Here is a 25,266-nt window from a genome sequence, read left to right on the forward strand (position 1 = left end):
TGCATCCTGATGCTTTTACCATAAAGACTGTTCCAACAGTGGAGACATCCTCCCTGCTCACTCCTTTGAATCATTTCAATGATTTTCAATCATTTCTGGATGTGTGTCTTGGAAATTTCGTGAAATTGTCTGACACTAATTAAAACAATGCATCACAAGTCGTTGCAAAAGTTACCACATCATATGTGTGTTTGGAACTTCAACGACACCCCTTCTGTTGCAAAGTGGACCAGCCCCTGCTAAACCTGTCTGTTGCGTTGGCCAGCCAATTTCTTCTGGCAGTCACCGTTGTATACTTGGATGGACAGGTATTGTTAGTGAAGTACAGGGCATCAAATCAGGGAGATGAGAAAAACATTTAAACTGAAGTAAGTAATGATTTTTGAATTTAATTTTAGCAAACTGTGAGTGCTCTTGAGTGGTATAATGCAGCAAGATATATGATCTTCCAGGTTAAAGAGTGACTGCAATGGAAATATAAAGGGAAACAAGTTACCAGAGCATTACAGAACAGGAGAATGCCATCGTATCTCCAAAAGGTAATTACCAGAATACTTCAGCAAACAGCTTTTCTTTTCGTGTGTCTAATACACGAACTTCAGTGCATCAAATTATGTGACTGAATCTATTTCCTGTTTTGCAAATCCAAGATAATTCAGGAGGAAGAAACACTCCTGTATTTTCCAAAGCAAAAGTTTTTTAGTTTGCAAATGTATTTTAAGTAGACCCATTTCAAAAAAAGCATCAAGGTGTGAAATGAAATTTGAATGGGTCACCATATTTACAATTGAATGACATAAAAGTCCACAAAATGCTGAGATTTCTAAATATAAAGTGTAAGTCTTTGATCAGACTCTGCAACATTAGTGTGACTGAAAATTAAAGGAATATCACCCATGAACTTTCTTCATCTGACACATTTGGAACTTTATATGTACTCAGAATAGTAATGAATTCTATTCCACAGTGGATAGCTGAAAATGTATGCAGATTTATATGGCATAGAACGACCTGCAAGCAATGAAAATGTTCTTTGACCAGTCAACATCCAGGTACCATGTGAAAATATGTGACCATAATATTTTATGGTCTTTAAGTTGGCAACAAATTGATAAATGTAAAACTGCTGGAGAGACAAAAACATTGATTAAATCAGTTATCCTACCATGTGAAAATATTAAACTTCTAGCACATTATCCAGCCTTTTTTTTTGCAAGTTCACCTTTATGACCCCATATTGGGTTCTGACAATATTGGCTGCAAAGGACTGAACTCTTTCCTAGTTTTAAAAAAAGAGATAGTAAGAATAGAGAAAGTGTGTTTTTTTTTGTAATGTCATTGGCAGGAGAAACTCCACAATTATTTCTTTTTGTTTCCTTTTTGTTTTGCCAGTTACTTTTTAGATGATGGCACAAATGACACGTTTTAAAGAAGACAATTGATCATGTGATCAGTGACAACTTTTAAGTGAATGCAAAAAAAAAGACTCTTTAAGTACAGGCCAGCATAATGAATGTCACAGAATTGATTTGGAGTTGTGTATCTCTATTTTTCCTGGTCAACCAATGGCTGCACGGGAGAATATCACTTAGGATCAACACTGCCTTGGATGAGGTCTGAGTTAACAAAATGACTTAAATTTCAATGTTGAGGGTTCTTGCAAAGAAGCAACATAGATGTATTTTAATAAATCTTTCCAGGTGCTGATGAATTTCTGGCACATGAATCAGAGTTGTTTTTACAGGAATGCCATTGTAATGCATCTACAAGCATAACATATGCCATTTTCTCCTATCCATATACAAACTCTGATCCTGATTGGACAGGCATTCTTGTTTTACAGCAATGACACTTTGATGGTGATTGTTGTCAAGTTTTTCTTTTGAATTTACTGCATACAGACTTAAGTTTAGCATTGTTTTTGTTTGATGATTCTCACGGAATCTTTTCTTGGGGCTTTTGTGACTGTTGGTGTCTACACAGTGGCAGGTGGTATTGGCGTATCATCAGGTTATTTCATGTAACAAGGTGTGATAGTACAGATTCTATCACCAATGTGTATATGTACATATTGTAGTGTAGGATGACTGTGATTGGCTGAGAGTGTAGTCACGCCGACTGGCAGGTCTTAAAGGGTTGCTCCTAGCCAGACCAGGTCATTCTGGACTGGTCAACCTACATGTGATACGCTCCAGTCTTCTAGTTAATAAAAGCCTTGGTTTGGATCAAGAAGTCTTTGGTTCTTTCGACGCACTCTACACAAGGTAACCATGAATACAACTGAATATGCGTGGAACCACATGTGTTTACTAGGGGCTATACAGAAAATCCAGGTGTGCATGACCATTCAGCTTGTAATTCAGCAAAATGGTCAAGTGCTTCAATGTGAAAAACATAACTGAGGTTGAATTAAAAAAAAGTGATAATTAAAGAGCTTGAAATCTAAACAAGCCAGACTTTTGACAGTGTATAAACAAGAAGCATTTGGCATGCTAAAAGATCTCCTCATACCATTCAATCAGAAAGATGTAATGTTGAAGAAATACAAAGTTACTTTGATCCACAACCTTTTTAATGGGGCAAGGTATCAGAGGAGAGTGTAATGTTTCATTAAATGATTCTGGCGTCTTTTTGGTATGCACCTTATTGAGTGAATTTGTGTGTTGACGGATGGACGAACAAGATGTTGAACATCTGAAAACTGGGATTTAGATTTGCAGGTCAATCTACATTATCAATAGAAATGGGATATAATGTCAGCAAAATCTGAATGCCATAAGTGATTGGTCTTGCTGAAGTTCTCAAAGAAGTATTGTGAAGTCTAAGAGCACATAATGTACCAATGGGACCAACTTAATCATTGCCTACAGTGGTTTGGCCAACTCTCACCATGTTCTCATTAGGTTAGGACAGATTTTCAATTACCAATGCTTCAAATACCAAAAGGGAGCTCATAGAACATTACAGCACAGAAAACGGGCCCTTCTACTCTGTGCCAAACTATTAATCTGCCTAATGCCACTGACCTGCACCCAGTCCATAGCCCTCCCATCCACGTACCTGCCCAATTTATTATTAAATGTGAAAATTGAGCCTGTATTCACTGCTTCAACAGCTCATTCTGCTCTCCTGCTTTTCTCTGTGTGAAGAAGTTCAATCCAATGTTCCCCCTCAACATTTCCCCTTTCACCCTTAAACTCATGTCTTCTGGATTGTATCTCACCTAACGTCATTGGGAGAAAAAAAACCTACTTGCATTTACTGTATCTATACTCCTCATAATTTTGTATACCTCTATCAAATCTCCCCTCATTCTTCTTCGCTCCAGGGAATAAAGTCCTAACCTGTTTAACCTTTCCCTGTAATTCAGTTCTTGACGTCCCAGCAACATCCTAGTAAATCTTCTCTGCTCTCTTTCAATCTTATTGATATATTTCCTGTAGTTCAGTGACCAAAATTACACACAATACTTCAAATTTGGCCTCCCCAATGTCTTCTACAACTTTACAATAACATCCCAACTCCTACTAGCCTTGTGATCCAAGCAATGATAAAATAAATGCTGCTGGAATTCCAAATGACAACAGAACAAAGGGGCATAACTTGGAAATGTATTCGCTCATCTAGGATTGTGTGGTATTTACAAAAATAGTTAGCGCAATGCTATTATGGTATCAGCAATCTGGGCTCAAATCCAGTGTGGTCTGTAAGAAGTTCATATGTTCTCCCCATGTCTGCGTAGGTTTCCTCCCTCCTTTCAAAACTTATGGGGGGGGGGGATGTAAGTTTATTGGGGTATTTGAGCAACATGGACTCGTGGGTCAGAAGACCCTGTTACTGTTCTGTATGTCTTAAGATTTAAAAAATTAGTTGTTAATTGGAAACCGCTGCATATTGTATGAATTGATACTGCCATACTTTCTTGCATCAAGAAGATACAGTTTATGGATGGCATCAACAAATAAAAATTAGCACTGATGTAATTTTCATGGACATTAAAGAACAGAACATGCACAATGTTACAGATCGAAAAGTGAATACATCCGTCCATTGTTGTGGGGAACAATGAAAATGGGAATTTAAATGGGGAAGGACGCTATGGAATGACCTGTCACACCTTGTCATGTTGTGAAGAAGATTGTAGACTCTCATAGCTTGCACACCAACCATCAAGCCTCTATCATGGACTTCCCCTCCTTCATATTCCTGCCTCCTACTTGTATTAAGTGCACTTACTAGGAACTAATTAATCTTCCAGATTTACTCAGATCAGATTTCACATTTATTGTCAGAGTACATGCATGACATTATGTACAACACTGAGATTCTTTGACCTGTGGGCGAGGCAGAATTACCACATAATGGGAGTGGGAAAGAAAAAAACTGTACTCAAATGTACACATGTATGTAAATAAATAAATGTATACAAACTGCAACAGCGAGAGAACAAAAGTGCAAAATTAAGAGTCCTTAAACGAGTCCCTGCTTGAGTTTGTTGTTGAGGGGTCTGATTTTTGGAGAAGTAGCCGCTGCTCCTGAGCCTGTTGGTGCGAGTCCTATGGCACTTTTCTTCTTCTTTGGCTTGGCTTCGCGGACGAAGATTTAAGGAGGGGGTAAATGTCCACGTCAGCTGCAGGCTCGTTTGTGGCTGACAAGTCCGATGCGGGACAGGCAAACACGGTTGCAGCGGTTGCAGGGGAAAATTGGTGGGTTGGGGTTGGGTGTTGGGTTTTTCCTCCTTTGCCTTTTGTCAGTGAGGTGGGCTCTGTGGTCTTCTTCAAAGGAGGTTGCTGCCCACCGAACTGTGAGGCGCCAAGATGCACGGTTGGAGGCAAGATCAGCCCACTGGCAGCAGCGAGAAATGAGTGTGTGCTGGTTGATGTGGATCCTTGATCATTGCTGCTGCTCTCTGACGACAGTGTTCGCTGTAGATGTTCTTGATGGTGGGGAAGGTTTTGCCTGTGATATCCTGAACTGTGTTCATTACCTTTTGCAGGGTTTTCTGCTCAGGGGTATTGGTGTTCCCATACCACACAGTGATCTAGCCTGTCAGCACACTTTCCACCAAACATCTGTGGATATTTGCCAGGGTTTCTGATGTCAATCTAAATCTCCACAAATTCCTGTGTAAATAGAGGTGCTAATGTGCTTTCTTCATGATGGCATTAGTATGTTGGGTCCAAGAATGGTCCTGTGAGATGGTGATTCCCAAGAATTTAGATTTGCTCACCCTCTCCACCTCTGATCCTCCCTGAAATGTAGACCTCTGGTTTTCCCCTTCCTGAAGTCAACATTCAGCTTTTTGGTTTTGATGGCATTGAATGCCAAGTTGCTGTTGGTGCTCCAAGTTTTCATTTTCTGTCCTGTATGCTGACTCATCACCCCTTTTTTTTTATACAACCCACTAAAATGGTATCAACAGCAAATTTGTAGATGACATCCAACCAACATATCTCTGAAATGTAGGAGGAAGCAAGAGCATTTGCAGAAATACACACGGTTATATGCAAATTCCACACAAATTGTACCAAAGATCAGGATGGAATCCAATTCTCAGGACCTGTCCTAACAGCTGAACCACTGTGTTGCCTGGTATGTTTGAGAATACAATGCTGTGTCTATTTATCTTAGATCCAATGCAAAACCTGTTTATTGCAAACTGAGTCCAATCCAGGAGGGAAGTTGCAAAGGAATTCAATAATCCAGATCAAAAGAGTGAAAATGAGTCCTTCTGAAAACCAGAATGGGACACACCATGAACTGTACATAAGGCAGTCAAACTTTGAATGGTTCTGAGTAGATTATAATGTCACACAAAATCAAGGTGCACTAGATGAGCAAATGCTGCCACACACTTCATGAGACCTTCCAAGGAGTTAACAGGAACAAAAACATTTCACAAAGTTGGATCTTTTCCATTCATATTCACAGTTGAGAACAAAGATAATAAAATGTGACTAATCAATATGCACAAACGGTCGACTCATTCACAGTTATCCAATAGAGTGATGTTTTCAGCCAAGATATTCTAGATCATGGTGGATAAAGTTGTGCAAGGGCTGTTTTGTTGCTTCTATAATGGAGAAGATCTGTTGATTGTAAGAGAATAAACATTCTTTTTTATTTTGAAGGACACATTCAGGAAATTGCGTGTGAATTTGCTCAACATGGAGCAAATTCATATTATTGTAATGAGAAGTAATGCATCTTTTTTTCTGAAGCTTGATGCCAGTGACCTACAACCAGTGAATGAAAAGGGAGAAGATATCATTGATGCTCTAAAATCTTAAAAATAGTAGAGTTTAGATCATTCCAGGAATTATTTCATCAAGATTTTGAGAACACCCCCAGACTATTGCATCACTAGCTGTCGACCAAAGAGTAATAAAGCACATAGAGTAAAACCCCTGGTATCCAGAATTCAAGTATCCATCAGCCTCAAGCAATCGGCCAAAAAAAATCAAAGAAAATAAATGGAAAAAAAAAATAAAATAACAGGTAAAAATACTTTATGTAAAATTATAAAAGTAAATGTTTTCTGAAGTTACACAAACCTTTGGTGAAGATGGGAGCAAATATTCAGCCAGTGGAGAACCTTGGTCGTGCTTTGCTCAGAGCAACTGTTTTGAATAAGGTTGTGTTAAACAGCAACGGTGTCACCTAAGGTGCTCGCCGTTGGGGGTGACTCTCTTAAAGTGTCTCCTTATCCCTGCTTATTAAGAGTCATCCTGGTCTTGAGTTCATTCCATCTTGGACATCTATGTGAGGTTGTGCCTTTAAAAATAAAAAGCAGCCTCTATCCTCAGAGTCGCCCAACACCCTGGTCAGAACCTTTATCTGTAAACTTCGCCACGTCCTTTTCACTCTACTATCTTTGAGGGGGTGGGGGGTGGTTCAGAAGCCTAAAGCCAAGCACTTCTTCCTCACTGCCATCAGATTCCTGAATAATCAATGAACCATAGACACTCCCTTACTTTTTGTGCACAATTATTTTTATATTTATTATAAACTTTTTGTGCAGAATTATTTTTATATTTATTATAATGTTGTAAGTTTGGTATAATATGAATGGTTGCACTGTGATGCTGCCACAAAGCACAGAATTTCATGACCTGTTCATGATCTGCCTAAATTTATAATACAGTAAAATACCTGGTATCCAGCACCTATGGGAATTGGTTAATGACGGATAAGTGAATTTTCCGGTTGCTTGAAATTTACCCTTGCAATGTTAATGAATACACCTGCATTAAGAATAAACAGTTTAAAAGATAAAAAATACTACACTTACTTACACTTACCAAACTTCATTTGCATAAATATATAAACCTTAAAGCATTTTACTTTATTTTCTATCATTCTTTGAAAACATTTAACAGTCGTTGCATCTGCAGCTTCCTCCCCCTCCATGGAGCTGTACGAAAGATTAACAATAACATAAAAGATAATTAACCACCCCGCCCCCCCCCCCCTCAACTTTACAGATAAAGGATATTTGAGGATAAAGGCTGCATTTTTTTTAAGGTCCCACTTCATGTAGATGTCCTAGATGGAATGAAGTCTGGTGCCTGTAATGTCACAGCCTCAGTTAACAACCCTCTGGAGTTTATTCTTGTCCTGAGAGTTGGCACCTCCATACCAGGCAGTGATGCAACCAGCCAGAATTACCAACTAAAGTTTTGCCATTTCATTCATGCTTTATGTGTGAGCTGAATTAGAAATGTGCACGTGCGGTAAGAGTCAAATGATGCATGCTGTGTGCATTGTCTGGAAGAGTGAGCATAATTAGGCACAAATCAAGAAGGAATAATTTGGAATGGTGCTTGAAATGTACAAGTTTTTACCTTCCCGAATCTTTACCCACGTTACAAGCCACAACACCAACCATTTGGATCCCAAATCATTCGTACTACATTTGTAATAAACACACAGAGGTTTATAATCCTTGACGTAATGTTAAATGATGGCACATTGGAATTCCAAACAAAATGACCCCGGAGATGCTCTGACACAAGATGCCCAATGAAAACTCGGTGGGCTTTACACATAAAATGAAGTTGATGAGAATTTTCCAATGACTGAAATTACTGTACAACCCTGATTATCGGAAATGGTCGGGACTGCACCTATGTCAGATAAACGGGTTTTTCATTGAACTGGTCATTTTTTAAAAACATCCCAGTAGCAACAGCAAATCACTTGTTTATATAACAACAAATGACAAGGAAAGCTTTTTAAGCATTAAAATAATGTCTCATTCTCGCAAAAAAATGCTGACTGCAACGTCAACCACCGAGACCTCCAAACCACTGCTGTCGATCCACAGGGAGGCTTCCCGGGCCGATGGAACACTCATTGGCGAGTCGGCGGGCTCCTGTCTCCCTGATCACTAGACCTCCTGACGCCCAAGTGCATGGACCCTGTTCTTCCCAGAGATGTGTTTGATCGTGATGGTGAATTCGGATATGTACAAAAGGTAATGTTGATAGTGGGCTGACCACAGGTCAGATACTCTGGCAAACACAAAGGTGAGAGGCTTGTGATCTGTGAAGATTGTGAACTCCCTCACTTGCAGGAAATACCTGAAGTGCCACATAAGCAGGTACAGGGCCAGCAGCTCTGTCGAATGCACTGTACTTGATCTCTGTGGGTCGTACGTGCCGGCTGAAGAAAGCAAGCAGTTTCCACTGGCCTTTAATTAGCTATTCAAGTATGCCTCCAACTGCCGCTTCAAAGGCATCTACTCTGAGGGCCCTGGGGATGTCTACCCGGACTAGGAGCTTGGTGTTAGCTAGAGCTTTCTTGGCCTGGTTAAAAGCTGCCATTGCCTCCTCCATCTAGACAACTTCTTTGGCTTTGTTAGACATCTAATTGAAAAGGGGCGCATAAAGGAATGAACCGGTGGTAAAAGTTAACATTCCCAACAAATTCCTGTAGGCCTTTGTGTTGGGCTTGGCAAATTGACAAATGGCTCCATGTTTACTGGCAGAGGAACAGCTTTGTGATGGTCGATCTGGTGTTCCAATAAATCAATGGTGGTTGGCCAAACTGGCACTTGGTGAGATTGATCACCAGGCTGTGGTCACTGAGTAGTGGCAAAGCAGCCATAGATGTTCCTTGCAGGAGTGGCTGGCTGCCAGGATGTCATCTAGGTAGATGAACAGAAAGTCCAGATCCTGCCCTATTGCGTCCATGGGATGCTGGAAGGTCTGCTCTGTGTACAGCATCTAATGAATTGGAACAGGCTGAACGGGGTAATGATGGCCACCTTTGGAATATCATTGGGGAATTGATAATACCCTCAAACCAGGTCAATCTTTGAAACAATGTGTGCCCTATGCAGGTTGGCCATTATGTCCTGGATGTGCAGGACTGTATATTTATTGGAGATGGTTGCATCAATCAGCCTGGTGGAGTCACCATACGGCCTCCATCTTCCATGGACTTGGGCACCATATGGAGCAGGGAGACTCATTGGCTTTCTGAACGCTATACAATCTTCATCTCCTCCATTTTGTTAAACTCCTCCCTTGCAACTTGGGCCTGGGTGTGCAGGGGGTGTCCCTATGTGGGAATGTGGTGCATCATGCCGTGTTTGGAGGCTGCTGTGGAAAACTGGCGTGATGACGGATGGAAACTCTGGCAACGCCCTGGCAAACTCATCCGAATATATGATGGAGTCCAGGTGCGGAGACGGCAATTTGGCCTCACCGAGGGAGAAGGTCTGGAATGTCTTTGTGTTGGCCAGTGTTCCTTCAGATCCAAGAGCAAAAGGTGCGCGCGGAGGAAGTCTGCACCCAACAATGATTGTGATACCGTGGCCAGCGTAAACGTCCATGTGAAGCGGCCAGAACCGAATTGCAAGGGGATAGATAGTCCACATGCTGTAGGTGCGGATAGCGCTGCTGTTGGCTGCCGTGAGCTCTGGTCCGGCCCTTCTGGTTCGGGTGTTGTGGCTCAAGGTGGTGGGGGTAAGGAAGGACACTTCTCTGTGCTAACCCCGTATATACTGATGCCCCTAATATCCAAGAATCTTGATAGACCAACAAAGTTCTACCTGGCCATTTCCTTGAATCTCATCAATGGCTGCAATACCTCTAAATTTGTGAAATGTGTGCTCTTTGGAGAGAAATGTTTTTCAAACCTAATTGCATTTTCAGAATCAGAATTAAGGGTCACGAAATTTGGTGTTTATGGCAGTGTCATAGTGCAAACGTTCATATTATATCCATCTTGCTATCATAAAAATAATAATGGATGACAAGTAAGGCAATCTATTTGGTTCATTGATTATTGAGGAATCTGAAGGCATTGGGGAAGAAGCTGTTCTTGTGCTGTTGAATGCTCGTCTTTAGGCTCCTGTACCTTTTTCTCCTGATGGTAGCAGAATGAAGAGGGTGTGGCCTGGGTAGTGGGGGTCTTTGAGGATAGATCCCCTCGATGGAGTGATGTCGCAGGCGGAGTTAACAACCCTCTGGAGTTTATTCTTGTCCTGTGAGTTGGGGCCTCCATACTGGGCAGAGATGCAACCAGCCAGAGTGCTCTCCATGGGACACCTGCAGAAGGTTACGACCATAATCACAAGCATCAAGCTTTTGAACATTTGTCAAAATAATTCTGTAGCAACTTGCTGGCTTGAGCACCTTTGATGAAATGCACTCCAGAAAATTCTTCACAATCGCCAAGATCTGTCATCGGATCTGATAAAGAGAGAAGACAAATTAAAGCATTTCCAGGATTATTTGCATGAAGACAGTTTTCCTGTACTGTATAGCCTCGTTGAGCTTTCTGTTTGGATATCGTTTTTTTTTCCTTTCACTCCTGATTGTTTTAATTTCTTCTTTTATGCCAGGTTGTTTTTTAAAAATTAAAACAATTACAAACCAGACAGAAGAATTTCGGGGAATTTCCAGGCAACATATATTCCAGGAATTATCTTGCTCCGAACTTCCTCTTTTTCAAGAAACTGGATTGCAGGAAAATGAACATGACAACATATACAATTGGTCTTATTACACATCTTCAGCAGCTTTTTGTTCCCAAAGACATTGTATTCTTCTGTAAATTAAAATTTTAAAAATACTTTGAATGTAATCAGTGTTTCATTCAGATTATATGCTTGACAGTATAGTCAAGGTACATGCACGACATCACCTACTATCTTTTTCTGGAAGAAAAAGAAAGTAAGAAATCTGATATTTAAAAAAAATCCCTGAAAATATTGTAATGCTCAGCAGGTCATGCAGCATGGAAAGAGCAGTCATGTTGATTTGATCATTTCATAAGGTTCATTTTCTTGGATTTCAATGGTTGTGTCACTTCACTGAGGTTGGATGGGAAGAGACATGGTCGTGCAATTAGTTTATTTTGCACCCATGCACTTTAGTTTTAATGGAGGTGTCTTCAACAAAGTTCTAAACAGTCATTACTGAATTTCTCATATATCTCCTACTTGGTGTCATTTTCTGCTACCTCGACTTTCTCCCATTTGAATCTTATAACACTTCCAGTGACTTGGCCTGCTCTGGTGGAAAGCTTTCAATCTCCCGTTTGTATTTAATTCCCCGAGGCATTCTGGAATTGTTCCAGAACCCCCACCCAACTGTTGAATGCAACTTCCTGAAACATAGCATTTCACATGATAGCCATTTTTCAGTTCTTTTGATCTATTTCAACCAGCAGGACTTGGAGAAACATTGAAAAACATGTCCAATGGCTCACCCAGCCGCAAAAATCATGCAGTCAATTGACTCATAAGTGCTTTATCATCCATGTAAAAGGGGTGGTGTGGTTGGTATAGCGGTTAGCACAGTGCTATTTCAGTGTCAGTGCAGTAAGGAGTTTGTACATTCTCCCCACGTCTGCGTGGGTTTCCTCCACGTGCTCCAGTTTCCTCCCATTCTTCAAGACGTACGGGGGTTGCAGGTAATTGGGCGGCGGGGGCTCATGGGCTGTATGTCCTAATTAAAAATTTAATTTAAATAGTTGTAATTAAAATTCACCATTCTGTTTAGCAACATGTTCAGATATAGAAAGTCTTGATTAAAGGTCGGAGCCAAAAATGGAAGCTTCAAATCTGCAAAACGAATGAACGAAACAGGTTTTATTTGGTACAGGCGTTGGCTGAAATTTTGACAATATTCTTACTCTAGGGATATTTTATCAGCCTTCACGATAGTTGCTGTAATTGATCTATCAAGTAAATTCATTTTGTAATCCATAGGGGAACTCGTAATTAATCCATATCTAACTGTGTTTGGCTTCAACACAAATTCTTCCGTTTACTTCAAGGTAAAGTGAAGTGCATGCATTATGAATTATGAGAAGTACAAGTTATCTGTCATATTCATTAGATACGTCTTTCCTGACATCTGCCAAAATCTTAGGGCTCAGATAAAGGAGCCCATGAAGCATCCAGTTCTATGCTTGCATACTAAAATGTGGAGTAAACCCGATCAGTAAATTTAGTGAAGCTTGGGGCAAATTTAGTGAAGCTTGGGGCCAATCTGGAGATGAGATGTTAATGCACAATGGATGCTGGATCTGCTCATCTCAGTGAGCAATGCACATTTGTCACCATTCTGTTAATGTTGAATCAGATGTAAATCAAATGGGACGAGGATTTGCTAGGGATTCAGATTAAAGATTTATGGTGGAATACAACTGTTGCTATGAATGTAAAAACACACAGAAATGTACAACCAACCGTAGAACATTACAGCACAGAAACAGGCCCCTTTGGGGAGGAACTCAGCTGGTCTTGTGACGTCCAGAGGAGAAAAAGATATATTATTGATATCTTGGGCCTGAGGCCTTCAGGATATAAACAAAGAACAGGAAAGCATCAGAATAAAGACTGAAGGGGGAGGAGTCCAGACCAGCAAAAGATATTAATTGGATATGATAAGAGGAAAGGTGAGAATTTGTCTCTGAAAGGAGGTAGAGGGAGAGAGAGAGAGTTCTTTGCTTGAGCTTTGAAGAAGGGTTCAGACCCGAAACAGTGGTATTGTATCTTTACCTCTTTTGGATGTCACGAGCTCAGCTGAGTTCCCACAGCATTTATGTTTGCTTTTGTTGCTATTGATGACCCATGATGGCTCACGGATGCCTAATATTTGAGATACAAGGTCCATTCTGTCAAATGAACAGTGATCTTGTCTTTAGCATCTGAGCTTTCATGTGGTGAACAGTTTAGTGCATGCACAATAGTCCAAAAATGTGATGAAACTGCTTTCAGTCTCATCTTCTCAGAAAGATCAGAGTAGTGAGGTGGTCTGTGGCATCTGCAGAAAGAGAAATAGTTGATGCTTCAGGTCTAAGAACCTTCATCAGAACCGAGAAAGGGAGAAACAAATTAGTTTAGAGAGAAGGTGAAGTGAAAATGAGATGAATTTCTCTGATAGAGTGAAGTAACCTGCTGGGTAAGGCACAGAGTAACTCCTCTGATTGTTTAATGTGTTGCTAATGTGATAAAGCAATATAATATTGTAGTCTAGGCAAAGAGAAAGGGAAACATTGACATAAGTGAAGTGAAGTTGGAAAAATCAATATTAGAGTGGATATTATGATGGATCAATCTTGAAATGAGCGGTAAGAGTTTAGGCTGGTGAACTGACAGACAAATACAAATGTATGTAGGAGTGGCAAGATTTGGAAGATGATAGTTGAATTCCTGAGGGAGTATGAGAGGTTTGTGCTCTGGGGAATCGTGTTTACTGCCCCAAGATATCATTTTAGCGAATCTTTAAGTTTAATTGGCGACAGAAGGCTGGATAGCTGTGATGTACTCCTACCTCCACTGTAACAGCAGCATTAATGGTAGTAGTGTGAGGCTGTATACAACTGGCACCCTACAGTTCATCACTCCATTAAATTATAGAATTGTGCAGCACAGAAAAAGGCCCTTTGACCCATCCAGTCTGCACCAAACTTTCTTTCCCTGCCTGGTCCCATTGACCTGCATTCAGACCATAGTTCTCCACACCCCTCCCATCTATGTACAGTACCTATCCATCTCTTGAATGTTGTAGTCTGATCATTACCACCCTCTAAGTGGGAAGTATCTCCCCCAAAAGGTTTCCCTTGAACATTTCACCTTTAACCCTAAATCCATGTCCTCTGGTTCTTGTCTCAACCCACCTCAGTGGAAAAAGCCTGCTATCTATACCACTCATAATTTTGTCTACCTCATATCAAATCATCCCTCATGCTCCAGGGAATAAAGTCCTAACCTATTCAACCTATTCAACTCTGCTGCTCAAGAGCTGGCAACATCATTGTAAATTTTCTTTGCACTCTTTCACTCATTGATATCTTTCCTGTAGGTAAATGAGCAAATTTGCACACAGTTTTGGCCTCCGCAGTGTTCATACAAATCTAACATAACATCTCAATACTTTGATTTATGAAGGGCAATATTCCACAGGCCTTCTTTATGGCCTCATCCACCTATGACATCACTTTCAAGGAATTATACATCTCTATTCCTAGATCCCTCTGTTCTACTACACTCCTCCATTCCCTATTATTCCCAAATCTCCCAATTATCTGCATTAAATTCCATCTGCCATTTTCTGTCTCATTTCTCCAGGTGGTCCAGCTTTGAAAGACTTTCTTGCTGTTCACTGCACCCAAATCTTAGTGTTACAGTGAATGTTCTGGTCTAATTTACCATATTATCATCCAGATCACTGATATAGACAGATGGTAGACAACAATGGACCAGCACTGATCCCTGAGGGTCACCACTAGTCATAGGCCTTAATAAAGTACAGGTACACGATCCTTTATCTGGAAAGTTCCAAAATTCGGCAAGTGGGGAGAGAGGCGGCAGCACGAGTTGGGTGGGCAAGGGGAGGAGACTGGCAGCGCGAGTCAGGTGGCTGAGAGACCGGCAACGCAAGTCGGGTGGGTAAGGGCGGGTGGGGTGAGACAGCAGGATGACTGGAAGGGGGTGGGGGTGGATAGGGCACCACAATTCTTGTCGGCTTAAATTTGGTTTTCTGAAATCTGGAAAAATTCGAAATTCCGAAATCTGGAAATTCGGAACCCCAAGAGTTCCAGATAAAGGATCGTGTACCTGTACATGCAGATAACATCCATTGTCTTTCCTTCATCAACTTTCCTGGTAACCACCTGTCTTGGGTAAACTTATACCTCTCATTTTGTTCATTTAGATTGGTCACAGTGTTTGAGCTACCGAAAGAAAATAGACACACACACCGAGAGCAGTTCAGTTTATACAAATGTTTATTACTAATTCAAAAGCTGATTTCACACTACAATATGCAAGCCCTTCCCAACTATACTTATCAACGCTTGGACTGGTCCCAACTGCCGAAGCGAGGCAACGACTGCACACTTGTAGTAGGTTGTCAGGGCGCTGGTAGCAGCTTCTCCACCTCCCCCGACCGGGACGTTGCTCGGACTCTGGCTGTTCTTCCTTCTTGACAAGGGGTGTTCCCACCCCTCGGAGAGTCTAAACTTCAGCAGCAGGACCACAGGCTTATATACCCCAAAAACAATTAATCATGCGCCTACTCCTTCTAATATTTGTCAGTCAAAATCAAAACTGAACATTACATTCTACAATTTAGAAGATTAATTATTCTGGAACCAGGATGTTATAACTTCCTGGTTTATCTCGTAGATACAAAGACTTATTAAAACTTCTCGAGCAAGACAGGTTGTGACCAATTCGTCAATTTCAGAGTGTTGCATTTGACAACTGCTTTCCCTGGGCCTCACAGTGGAATTCCATTTCAAAGTGTATCTTCAGATAAGTCCCCATGGCTGAGTTTAATTACATCTGCTAGTTCTGAAAGTAAGGTGACCTGCGTGTGGACCCAGTGTCGTCAGTTCCACATAAGCAAAAAGCATCTGGGTACATGGTTTTAATCCTCCATTACACCACCTCAAAAAATATGTCTATAAAATTTGTTAGACATGACCTAAAACTCACAAAGCCATGAGCACTATCCGTGTTCAATTCCTGCTGATATACCTTCCCGTTACTTAGCCATCGCTGATATCAGACTCACTAACTAAACAGTTCCTGATTTATTCTTGGAGCCTTTCATAAACCACAAGCAACATTAGTGATTTTTCCCCCAATACTCCAGTACCTCTTCTGTGGCTAAAGACCCCCATAATTTCTGCACAAGCATCCCTCAAAAGTCGAAAGGAATATCTTGTTCCTGCTTTGGGGGGGTTTATCTCAAAACAGCAAGTATCTCTTCCTCCATGATCTGTATAGGGTTCGTGACCTGTATAGGGTCTGTGACCTCATTGCTATTTTGCTTCCCTTCTGTAGACACTCTGTCTCCTCAGCAAATACAGATTTTAAATAAATAATTTGAAATCTCTCCCATTTTTTTGTTCTCTCTGAGCACAGATAGCCTCTCTAATCTTCATGTAACCAATTTTGTCCTTGCAATCCTTTTGCTTTAATATATCTGCAGAAGCCCATGAGATTGTCCTTCCCCTTGTCTGCCAGATCTACCTTGTGTCTTCTTCCTCCTGATTTCCTTCTAAAGATTTTACTTGCATTTCTTGTATCCATTGTACCTAATTTGCTTCATGCTGCCTTCCCTGCCATGCCAGTATGAAATCCTATTAGTTTAGAATTTTTCGAGCAGGCTTATTTTGGAGGTATTTCTTTGGATGAAAAACTCTGGTTATGACGATGATTAATGGAAGCTGATGGTGGATGAGTGGTGGAAGTGTAATGAATTGAGTTGTGGTTAAGCCTAACAGATTGTAATGTTTGTAAAATGGGTTTGTTCACAAGGGTGTCAATTTAAAACAGAGATGTGGAAAAATGTCTTTAGTCAAACGGTCGTGAGTCAGTGGAACTTTTGTTGCCACAGGTGCCTATGGGTATATTTAAGGCAGAAATTGACAGTTATTTGATTAGTCAGGGCATCATGGGTTATGTGGAAAAAATTGGGGAGTGAGGCTGAGTGGGAGGATGGATCAGTTCATGATTAGAATGGCAAAGCAGACTCAATGGGCCTAATTCTGCACCTTTGACCTTCTGATTTGAATTGCTTGCAGCAGTGCATGTAGATTCTCCCAGCCAGACTCCTGGTAGCTACCTCCACTGGAACAAGTTCTTGGGAGGGAGGGCGGAGAGCTTCTTCAGATGAAGAATAACTGGTCACTCTCTATCCCCTTCAGCCTATAGGCTGATGAACATGAAATAATGACACACAATTGCAGGCAACTCAGAACTCTTTTACTCAGGTCGTCCGTGTATTCCTTTAAAACATTGAAACACGCGCGCCAAGTCATGACGTTATGACGTTAGACTTCTGGGAGTTGTAGTCTATTTGTATTGCTGTTACAACCCAACCTCCTAACATTTTACACAATATAGATGACACCCTTTCATTCTTCTCCAGTCAATTCCACTTGAAACTAATTCCCAGCACTTGCTCTGTCAGCATCAGTGGAACTGAGGTGAAGATAATAAGGAGTGACATCTTGAGCATCCTAGTCTAACCATGTCGATGTGATGGGCAAGTGTCCTAACACCTCTTAATTCCTCTGAAATCTGAGGAAATTTGGCATGTCATCTGTGTCCCTCAATAACTTCAACAGATCCAGCAGTGAAAATATCCTACTAGGATGCATCGTATGGGAACTGCTTTGCCCAAGGGTGCAAGAAACAGTGGAGAATTGCGTACGTTGCTCAAACTATCGTTCCAACCTCTTCCTTGCCATCAGCTCCATGTACACTTTGGCTGATTTGGACCGACAGCCAACCTATTAAAACACTTATCCCACCCTGGCCATACTCTTGACTCTCCTACCTGGAAGAAAATTCACAGAAATCCAATTCAATGCCAGATTCAAGAGCAGTGTCCTTCCCAACAATGTCACGCTCCTAATCAAATCTCACACTTCTAAAATAATGTTGACCTTGCTGTTCGCACAGACCTCTCTTTGCAATTCTTCTCTCTTTTTAGTGCTGTGCTATGATCGCTGGTCACTTGAAAATTCAACTTTCTCACTGTACCTCGGCATTTCCAAAACTAAACTTGAATAAACTCCAGAACTACCTTAGCTTTGAGAGATGTGGGCTTGCTTTAAGAAGTGCAGGTTGGCTTTAACTGGAGCACTAACACAGGATCTTGTTATCCTATAAACAAAATTATTTGCAATCATTGATGACTTCCTTGATATAATGTAATACTGGATTCAACTCATCTGTTGTACTTCAGTTATTTTGATGTATTGATAATTAACGTAAAATTTCAAACACAAAAAGGATGGTTTTTGTTTCAGAATTTGGATTATTACAGTAAACAAAGTTTGTTTAGTATTGCATATTTGTTTAATATTATCATAATTTGAATACATAGGTGTGGATGCTCTGGGGGTGGGGGTCCTGACTGTTGTCCGGGAACCAAAACTCGATTCTTTACATATTATTCACTAGTGGGAGGAGTAGGATTAGAATAAAGGGTGGGGGGGGGGGGAAACAACTTTATTTTTCATTTTCTCTTAAAGAAGAAGAGATCACTCTAATTGGATAATTTACCATGAATACACTGTAATATTAGAATATGAAGTTATATAAGACAATGTATAAACTAATGGTTCTTATACTGTATTTTATAAAGTTGTGTGGTTAATATCTGGGCTGTCATATTCTGATGTCATTTCAATTTAAAAAATACAATACAAGATAATAGGTAAAATCAGAATTGTTTTAATTAATGCTATTCAGTCCAAGTCTGTGGCCATTCAGAATTAGTTCAGAAACTTTAACACATTACATTGGCAAATTCAGATTTTGTATGGTGGCAGCTAATAGGTAAGTTACAGTATACAACACCAATAAGAAAGCACGTGATTCCACAGCAGGGGAGAACTAACAAGCGAGGGTGAAGGTGCACTTCACTAACTGGGTAAATACAATGTAGTTTAGGGAAACAGTAAAGAAAGTTTACTTGCTCATTGTTTGTACATTTGTTAAACTACATGGAACAATATAAAAGCTAGCACTGGAGACTTTTAAACACAACATTTAACCAACCTCAGTGTGCAAAATGTCAATTAATAGGAAAGATTGGAGTGCTCTCTCCAGGTAGGTGCCTTTTAATATTTAACACTTTGACTACTTCCGTATTAGTGCTTAATTTGCACTTGAACTTGATTGGACAACTGTTATGAGAACTAAAAAGTGAAAAATCAAGTTTGGTATCTTGGTAGTTACCATTTAAAGGAAATGAAAATTGAATGCTGCTTATTAAATCTCTCCTCCCTTTTAAACCATACAGATTGGTGGAATATCTGGCAAGTAGGGTAACAAGGTAGAAGCCATGTACAAATAAGTAATTTGACTTTGAAGTAATAAAATAAGTTTAAAAGCTCACCTAAGTGATACCTTCAATGTGTGAACTCATGAATTCCTGTTGAACCTGAACATTCTGTGGACTCTTTTACAAGGGTCACTCTGAGTATGATAAGAACAAACATATTGATTTGTCCTCATAATTATTGGTCACGGACTAATGGTAGTCATTACTGAAGTCCTTGAATGGTGGATTTGAAATGTAATTATTGGTCATGGACTAATGGTAATCATTACCGAAGTCTCTGAATAGTGGATTTGAAATGTAATTGTTTTAAATAGAATGAAATTATCACATCAGAAGCTTATGGTCGTACTGTGAAATTGGTCAGAGGCTGAGTGAAGGCAGCACACTTCTTGGCTTCTAGAATTGGAATTTTGTGTCACTGATGTGGAAAAGCTTTTCTATTTCTAGGGAATTGAGTTTTTCTTCTCCAGTTGACGCAAGATGTGTTGTGGACCGTATTTAAGACTGGCGTTCATGGTTTGGATTGTAGTTCACATGTCGCTTTTTAGATTTTTAATATCCAATTTACATTAGACTTAATGGCACTCAATTTATAGGAGGGTACGGATACAGATTTGTAATGGTACAACACAGAGACAGGCCCTTAAACCTTGGAGGTTTGGACTGACCATCAAGTGTCCATCCATATTAATCTTGTCTACTAACATTTGATTGGTCGAGGTCTTTGCCTTGGTCATACAGATACTCATCCAGTCAGTTGTTAAATGTGATGTGAGCATCTGCCTCTACCACCTTGTCAGGAAGTACATTCCAGATTGCATCGATTCTCTGAGTGGTAAAAATGGAAGAGGATCTATTTTTAAGTACTAAAATATGCTGCATTTACTGGGTATTTTATGTTATCAATCCAGGACAATTCAAAGATGGGTAAAGAAATTATAGAAGTGAGGTAATGATGTAGTGGTCTGCACTACTCAATATAGATAAGTTCATTTGAAACATTTGCAGCCAGAACAATTTCCTCTCTGAATTAAACTTTAATCACACATCAGGCCAAGTTTCTTGTCAAGTGAATCTTACTGGCATCTGATTGCACAAGTACAACCTGGCGAAACAGCGCTCTCCGGTCCTTGGTGCCAAACATGTAGACACACCACCAGACATAACACACACAGACAAACAATAAATATGCAGGACAAAAATGTTCATCTATACAAATGAATAAACAAATTAATTTTGATTCATGAATATGATACTCTTGGATGCTTCATTTGAGCAGCTCATTTAGCCGTTCAAAATGTGAAGAAGCTGTTCCTCACCTGGGTGGTGCTGTCTCTGATCCTCCTGTATCTCTTCCCCAATGGGAGCAGTTGAAAGATGCTATGTGCAGGGTGGAAGGGGTCCTCAATGATTTTGCGCGCTGCCTTCAGACAATAATCCTGGTAAATCACATCGATTGGGGTGGGGGAGAGGGGCGGGAGGGAGACTCCAGCAATCCTCTCTGCCAATTTTATGTTCTTGACCTCTGATCCATTTCTCCAATGCAACTGCATTACACTGTGATGCAGCCAGCCAGGATGCTCTCAATAAAGCTCCCATAGAATTACCTTCTATGGCATAATGGTGGCCAGTAGCCTTGCCCAATTTAGTCTTCTGAGGAAGTGCAGTCACTGTTGCACCTTCATGACAATTGAGGAGATGTTGAATGTCCATAGTAGGTCACTAAGTTAAGTAAACTCCAAGGAACTTAGTGCTCTCCACTCTCTCTACTGCAGATTTGTTGATGTGTAGAGGAGATGTGTTTTCGTCCTCCTAAAGTCTATGATCATCTCCCTCATCTTGTTATGTTCAGACTCAGGTTGCTATCTTGCACCATATCACAAGATTTTACACCTCTTCTCTGTAGAATGACTCATCGTTGTTGCTGATGAGGTCAATTACCTTTGTGTCCTCTACATATTCGATGACACTGAGCTGTATCTGATGATACAGAGGGTCCATAGCGTTAACAGGAGCAGGCTGGCACATAGCCATGATGTGCACAATTACTCAGTGACAGTGCTTGGTGTTTTGCTACCAACCCGGACAGACTGTAGTCTTTCCATTAGGTAGTCAAGAATCCAGTTACAGCGTGGGGTATTGAGTCCCAATGAGGACAGCTTCTCCACCAGCCTTTGGGAAATGATTGTTAAACGCTGAGCTGAAGTCAATGAACAGCAGCCGGGCATATGTGTCGTTCTCCAGGTGGGTCAGGATGGAGTGAAGAGACAAGGCTATAGTGTCATCTGTGGAACCATTTCATCTATAAGCAAGTTGAAATGGGTCTGCATTAACAAACTTGTAGCCACTAATAATAGGCTTAGGACCTGATTACTGAAGCTAACAAACATAATTTAATTGGTTTAACCAACTTGCGTTAGGTTGAGGCAAAAATTGGTTTCATTTTTGTCTAGTCACATTCAGCAAATCCATTGGAGTTTTTGGAATTTTAACTAATTAAAGATCAGCAAAATAACAAATCAAATCAAATTAGGGCACTTGAGGCCTATGAAAGGCATTTGAAGTACTGTGTTTGTATTTGAGATTTTTTTATGCATATAGGCATGAAGTGGTTTCCTTTTGTAAGAAGATGAGGGCAATACTTTCTCATTAGAATATAAACCAAGTTTTAAAAAAATCTGTGTCAGTATTATTATCTGATGTCTATATTTGTAGAATGGGTGAAGCCCAACTCCCTGTAACCTTTTGGTATTACGACAAAGCATTATTCAAAATGGATTGAGCAGTTTGCAATTATTACTCACTGCAATAGCACATTATTTCAGTGAGCAGTTGACCAATGTTCACTTTCTGTTAATATTTCAATAAATGAACAGGTAGTCACTGATATAATACCAGTCCTTCAGCGCGGGCACAGGCAGCCGCACCCTGTACAATGACGTGTTACTAGTCAGAATGAAAAATGATCAGCAACATAAATACAGTATTTCTTTACAACTTCTGGATGATTTCTTTGACTTCCCAGCGATTCTATTTCTTTATTCTCTGTGTGTTCAGATATACAATTATTATTGTCCCCATATCTGAAAGGAACATCTTTAAACATACATTTAAGTAATAATAGATTGAGAAGGATTACAAGGTATTAAAAATATGTGCAAAAATTAATCTTCATGAGTCAGGAAAATGGATATTTGGGAAACAAAACTTTCAATTTTATTTCAAAAGTCAGTCTCCAAAATGCAAAAATACTGGGGGCTCTCAGACACAACTAAAAATAAAACAATGCCTCCTCAAATGCTGGATGTGTATGTTCCACAAAATCTGGCTGTGCACCATGTGTATTTTTGGGCACTAGGAGTGCCAAATCAATACCCAACACACCCACTTGTGGAGGAAGTGTCAGGTCAGATGCCATGTTGAGGTAGGCAACAGCAAGTGCACACCTGTAGCTGACCAGCAGTGTACAGAGGAAAGGAATTAATTGTCCATCAGCATTCAGTGCTTGTCTTCATTTTGCATGGATGATTGTTTGCGACTCCTACCATGATTCTGTAAATGCATGCCAGATTTTTTTTTAAATTATCCTCTAGTCTGTAAAGAATGTTGCAGCAGGTGGTGAAAGATTTTGGTCCAATCAAGGCTTCTTTAGCCTATTTCTTTGGAATGTAGTGTATTGTAATAAACACCATGTGGTCACACAAAATATAAGGATGTATATTAGAATGTTGAAATGACTTGCTGCTATCAATACGATTGAAAGAGGGCAGAAAAAGATTTACGAGGATGTTGCCGGGTCTTCAGGAGTTGAGTTGCAGGGAAAGATTAAACAGGCTAGGACTTCATTTCTTGGAGCGAAGAAAAATGAAGGGAGATTTGATAAAGGTTTTCAAGATTATGAGAGGTATAGACAGAGTGGATGTGAGTGGGCTTTCCATTTAAAGGGGGAGATAAATACATGAGGTCATAGTTTTAAGCTGACAGGCGAAAGGTTTAGGGGGAACGATAGGGGAAAGTTCTTCACTGAGAGGGTGGAATGGGCTGCCATCTGATGTGGTGAATGTGGGCTTGATCTTTTATTTTAAGGAAAGAATGGATAGATCTTCTAGACATGGATGGGAGAGGTCTTGAGGGTTATGGTTCGGGAGCAGGTCAATGGGGCTAGCGGAATAATGGTCGGCACAGACTAGAAGGGTTGAATGGCCTGTTTTCTCTGCTGTACCATTCTATGGTTTTACCTGAACTACTTGAGTCGTGGAGTGTTCAGCAAATATTTGTTGTGATCTGCTCTATGCTGCTTACCTTGTCAAGTTTTGTTACCAATGATAACGACCAACAGTCAAGGAGTAGAGATTAATAAGAGGAGAAAAATAGATGGGGAAGAGGAAGGTTTGTCGGACAATGTGGCCATTCAGGGAGTATGTACTACTGTAATTAGACTGAGCAACTCCATTTCCTCATTCATCAATGGCTCCACATGCAACTTTCTTTTTGGTTTACTGAATGTCAGTTCGTCACAAAACAAAACAAAAGAAAAACAATAGTTTTTGCTTGAGGAAACTTGTCATTGGCCCATTTTCCTTGGCTTTATGAAACTGCACATAATGGATCAATTAGATACGATTAAAATAGTGGTTTTCCAACTTTTTATTTCCATCCACATACCACCTCAAGCAATCAGAGCACCTATGGGATAGGGATTACTTAAAGTGGTATGTGGTGGAAAGAAAAAAGGGTGAGAACCACTGAATTAGATCATTAATATTTCTAACCTGTTTGGAACTTTGACATATTTCCACCTCACATTTCAAGTGCAGTACTAAAAAACTAGCTTTGTAGATGGTTTTGTTGTTTGCCTTGCATTTACTCCAATGTGCTCCTTCACATTGTTACTCCTTTGACTGCAGCAATGTTAGTGGAACAGTTCTGACTTTCACAGATGATCTGCAAAGAATCTTGGAAAAGTCTTTTTGGTGCATAGCAGTCCCTGCGCATCATACTTGCTTTGGTATGAGCATCAAGGAATAAAGTTATGATTGACAAAGAGTACTAATAGGCAAGTGATGGGGTGACTGTGCACTGAATGCTGCAATGCCCTTTTTGACATCCAGTCTGTTCTTCTGCCAGAATACATACATGCTTAAAAAGTAGTTCAATAATTATATATATATATTTTTAAAAAGCTAATGCAATGTTGCTTTTTATCTCAAGGGCATTGACATATGGTCTTATAATAAAGATCTCATCAGGAGTAGACAACTTTCAGTTTTGGTTGCAAGACCAATGGAAAGAGGTAATACCTTGATAAAGGTCTCTTTGGCTTGGCTTCACGGACGAAGATTTATGGAGGGGGTAAAATGTCCACGTCAGCTGCAGGCTCGTTGGTGGCTGACAAGTCCGATGCAGGACAGGCAGACACGGTTGCAGCGGTTGCAGGGGAAAATTGGTGGGTTGGGGTTGGGTGTTGGGTTTTTCCTCCTTTGCCTTTTGTCAGTGAGGTGGGCTCTGCGGTCTTCTTCAAAGGAGGTTGCTGCCCGCCAAACTGTGAAGCGCCAAGATGCACGGTTTGAGGCGATATCAGCCCACTGGCGGTGGTCAATGTGGCAGGCACCAAGAGATTTCTTTAGGCTGTCCTTGTACCTTTTCTTTGGTGCACCTCTGTCACGGTGGCCAGTGGAGAGCTCGCCATATAACACGATCTTGGGAAGGCGATGGTCCTCCATTCTGGAGACGTGACCAACCCAGCGCAGCTGGATCTTCAGCAGCGTGGACTCGATGCTGTCGACCTCTGCCATCTCGAGTACTTCGACGTTATGGATGAAAGCGCTCCAATGAATGTTGAGGATGGAGCGGAGACAATGCTGGTGGAATCGTTCTAGGAGCCGTAGGTGATGCCGGTAGAGGACCCATGATTCGGAGCCGAACAGGAGTGTGGGTA

The 25,266-nt window shown here is 40.6% G+C and overlaps 1 protein-coding gene across 4 annotated transcripts in view; it reads left to right on the plus strand.

The window, feature by feature from the left end:
• The first annotated feature begins 281 nt into the window (after positions 1-281).
• Positions 282-25,266, plus strand: part of LOC138765033 (ladinin-1-like) — a 100,768-nt gene continuing 75,783 nt past the window's right edge. For 2 of the 4 annotated variants that reach the window (XM_069941676.1, XM_069941677.1), the window contains exons 1-2: positions 282-368; positions 453-539. In XM_069941676.1, coding sequence (XP_069797777.1) covers positions 346-368; positions 453-539 — 110 coding nt within the window. In that variant the 5' untranslated portion in view covers positions 282-345. Of the gene's footprint in view, positions 369-452; positions 540-18,856; positions 19,094-25,266 lie in introns of those variants that run through there. The other 2 variants (XM_069941678.1, XM_069941679.1) reach the window with 2 other exon arrangements.

This window comes from Narcine bancroftii, chromosome 5 (genome assembly GCF_036971445.1).
Source record: "Narcine bancroftii isolate sNarBan1 chromosome 5, sNarBan1.hap1, whole genome shotgun sequence".
In the NCBI taxonomy this organism is placed as follows: Eukaryota; Metazoa; Chordata; class Chondrichthyes; order Torpediniformes; family Narcinidae; genus Narcine; species Narcine bancroftii.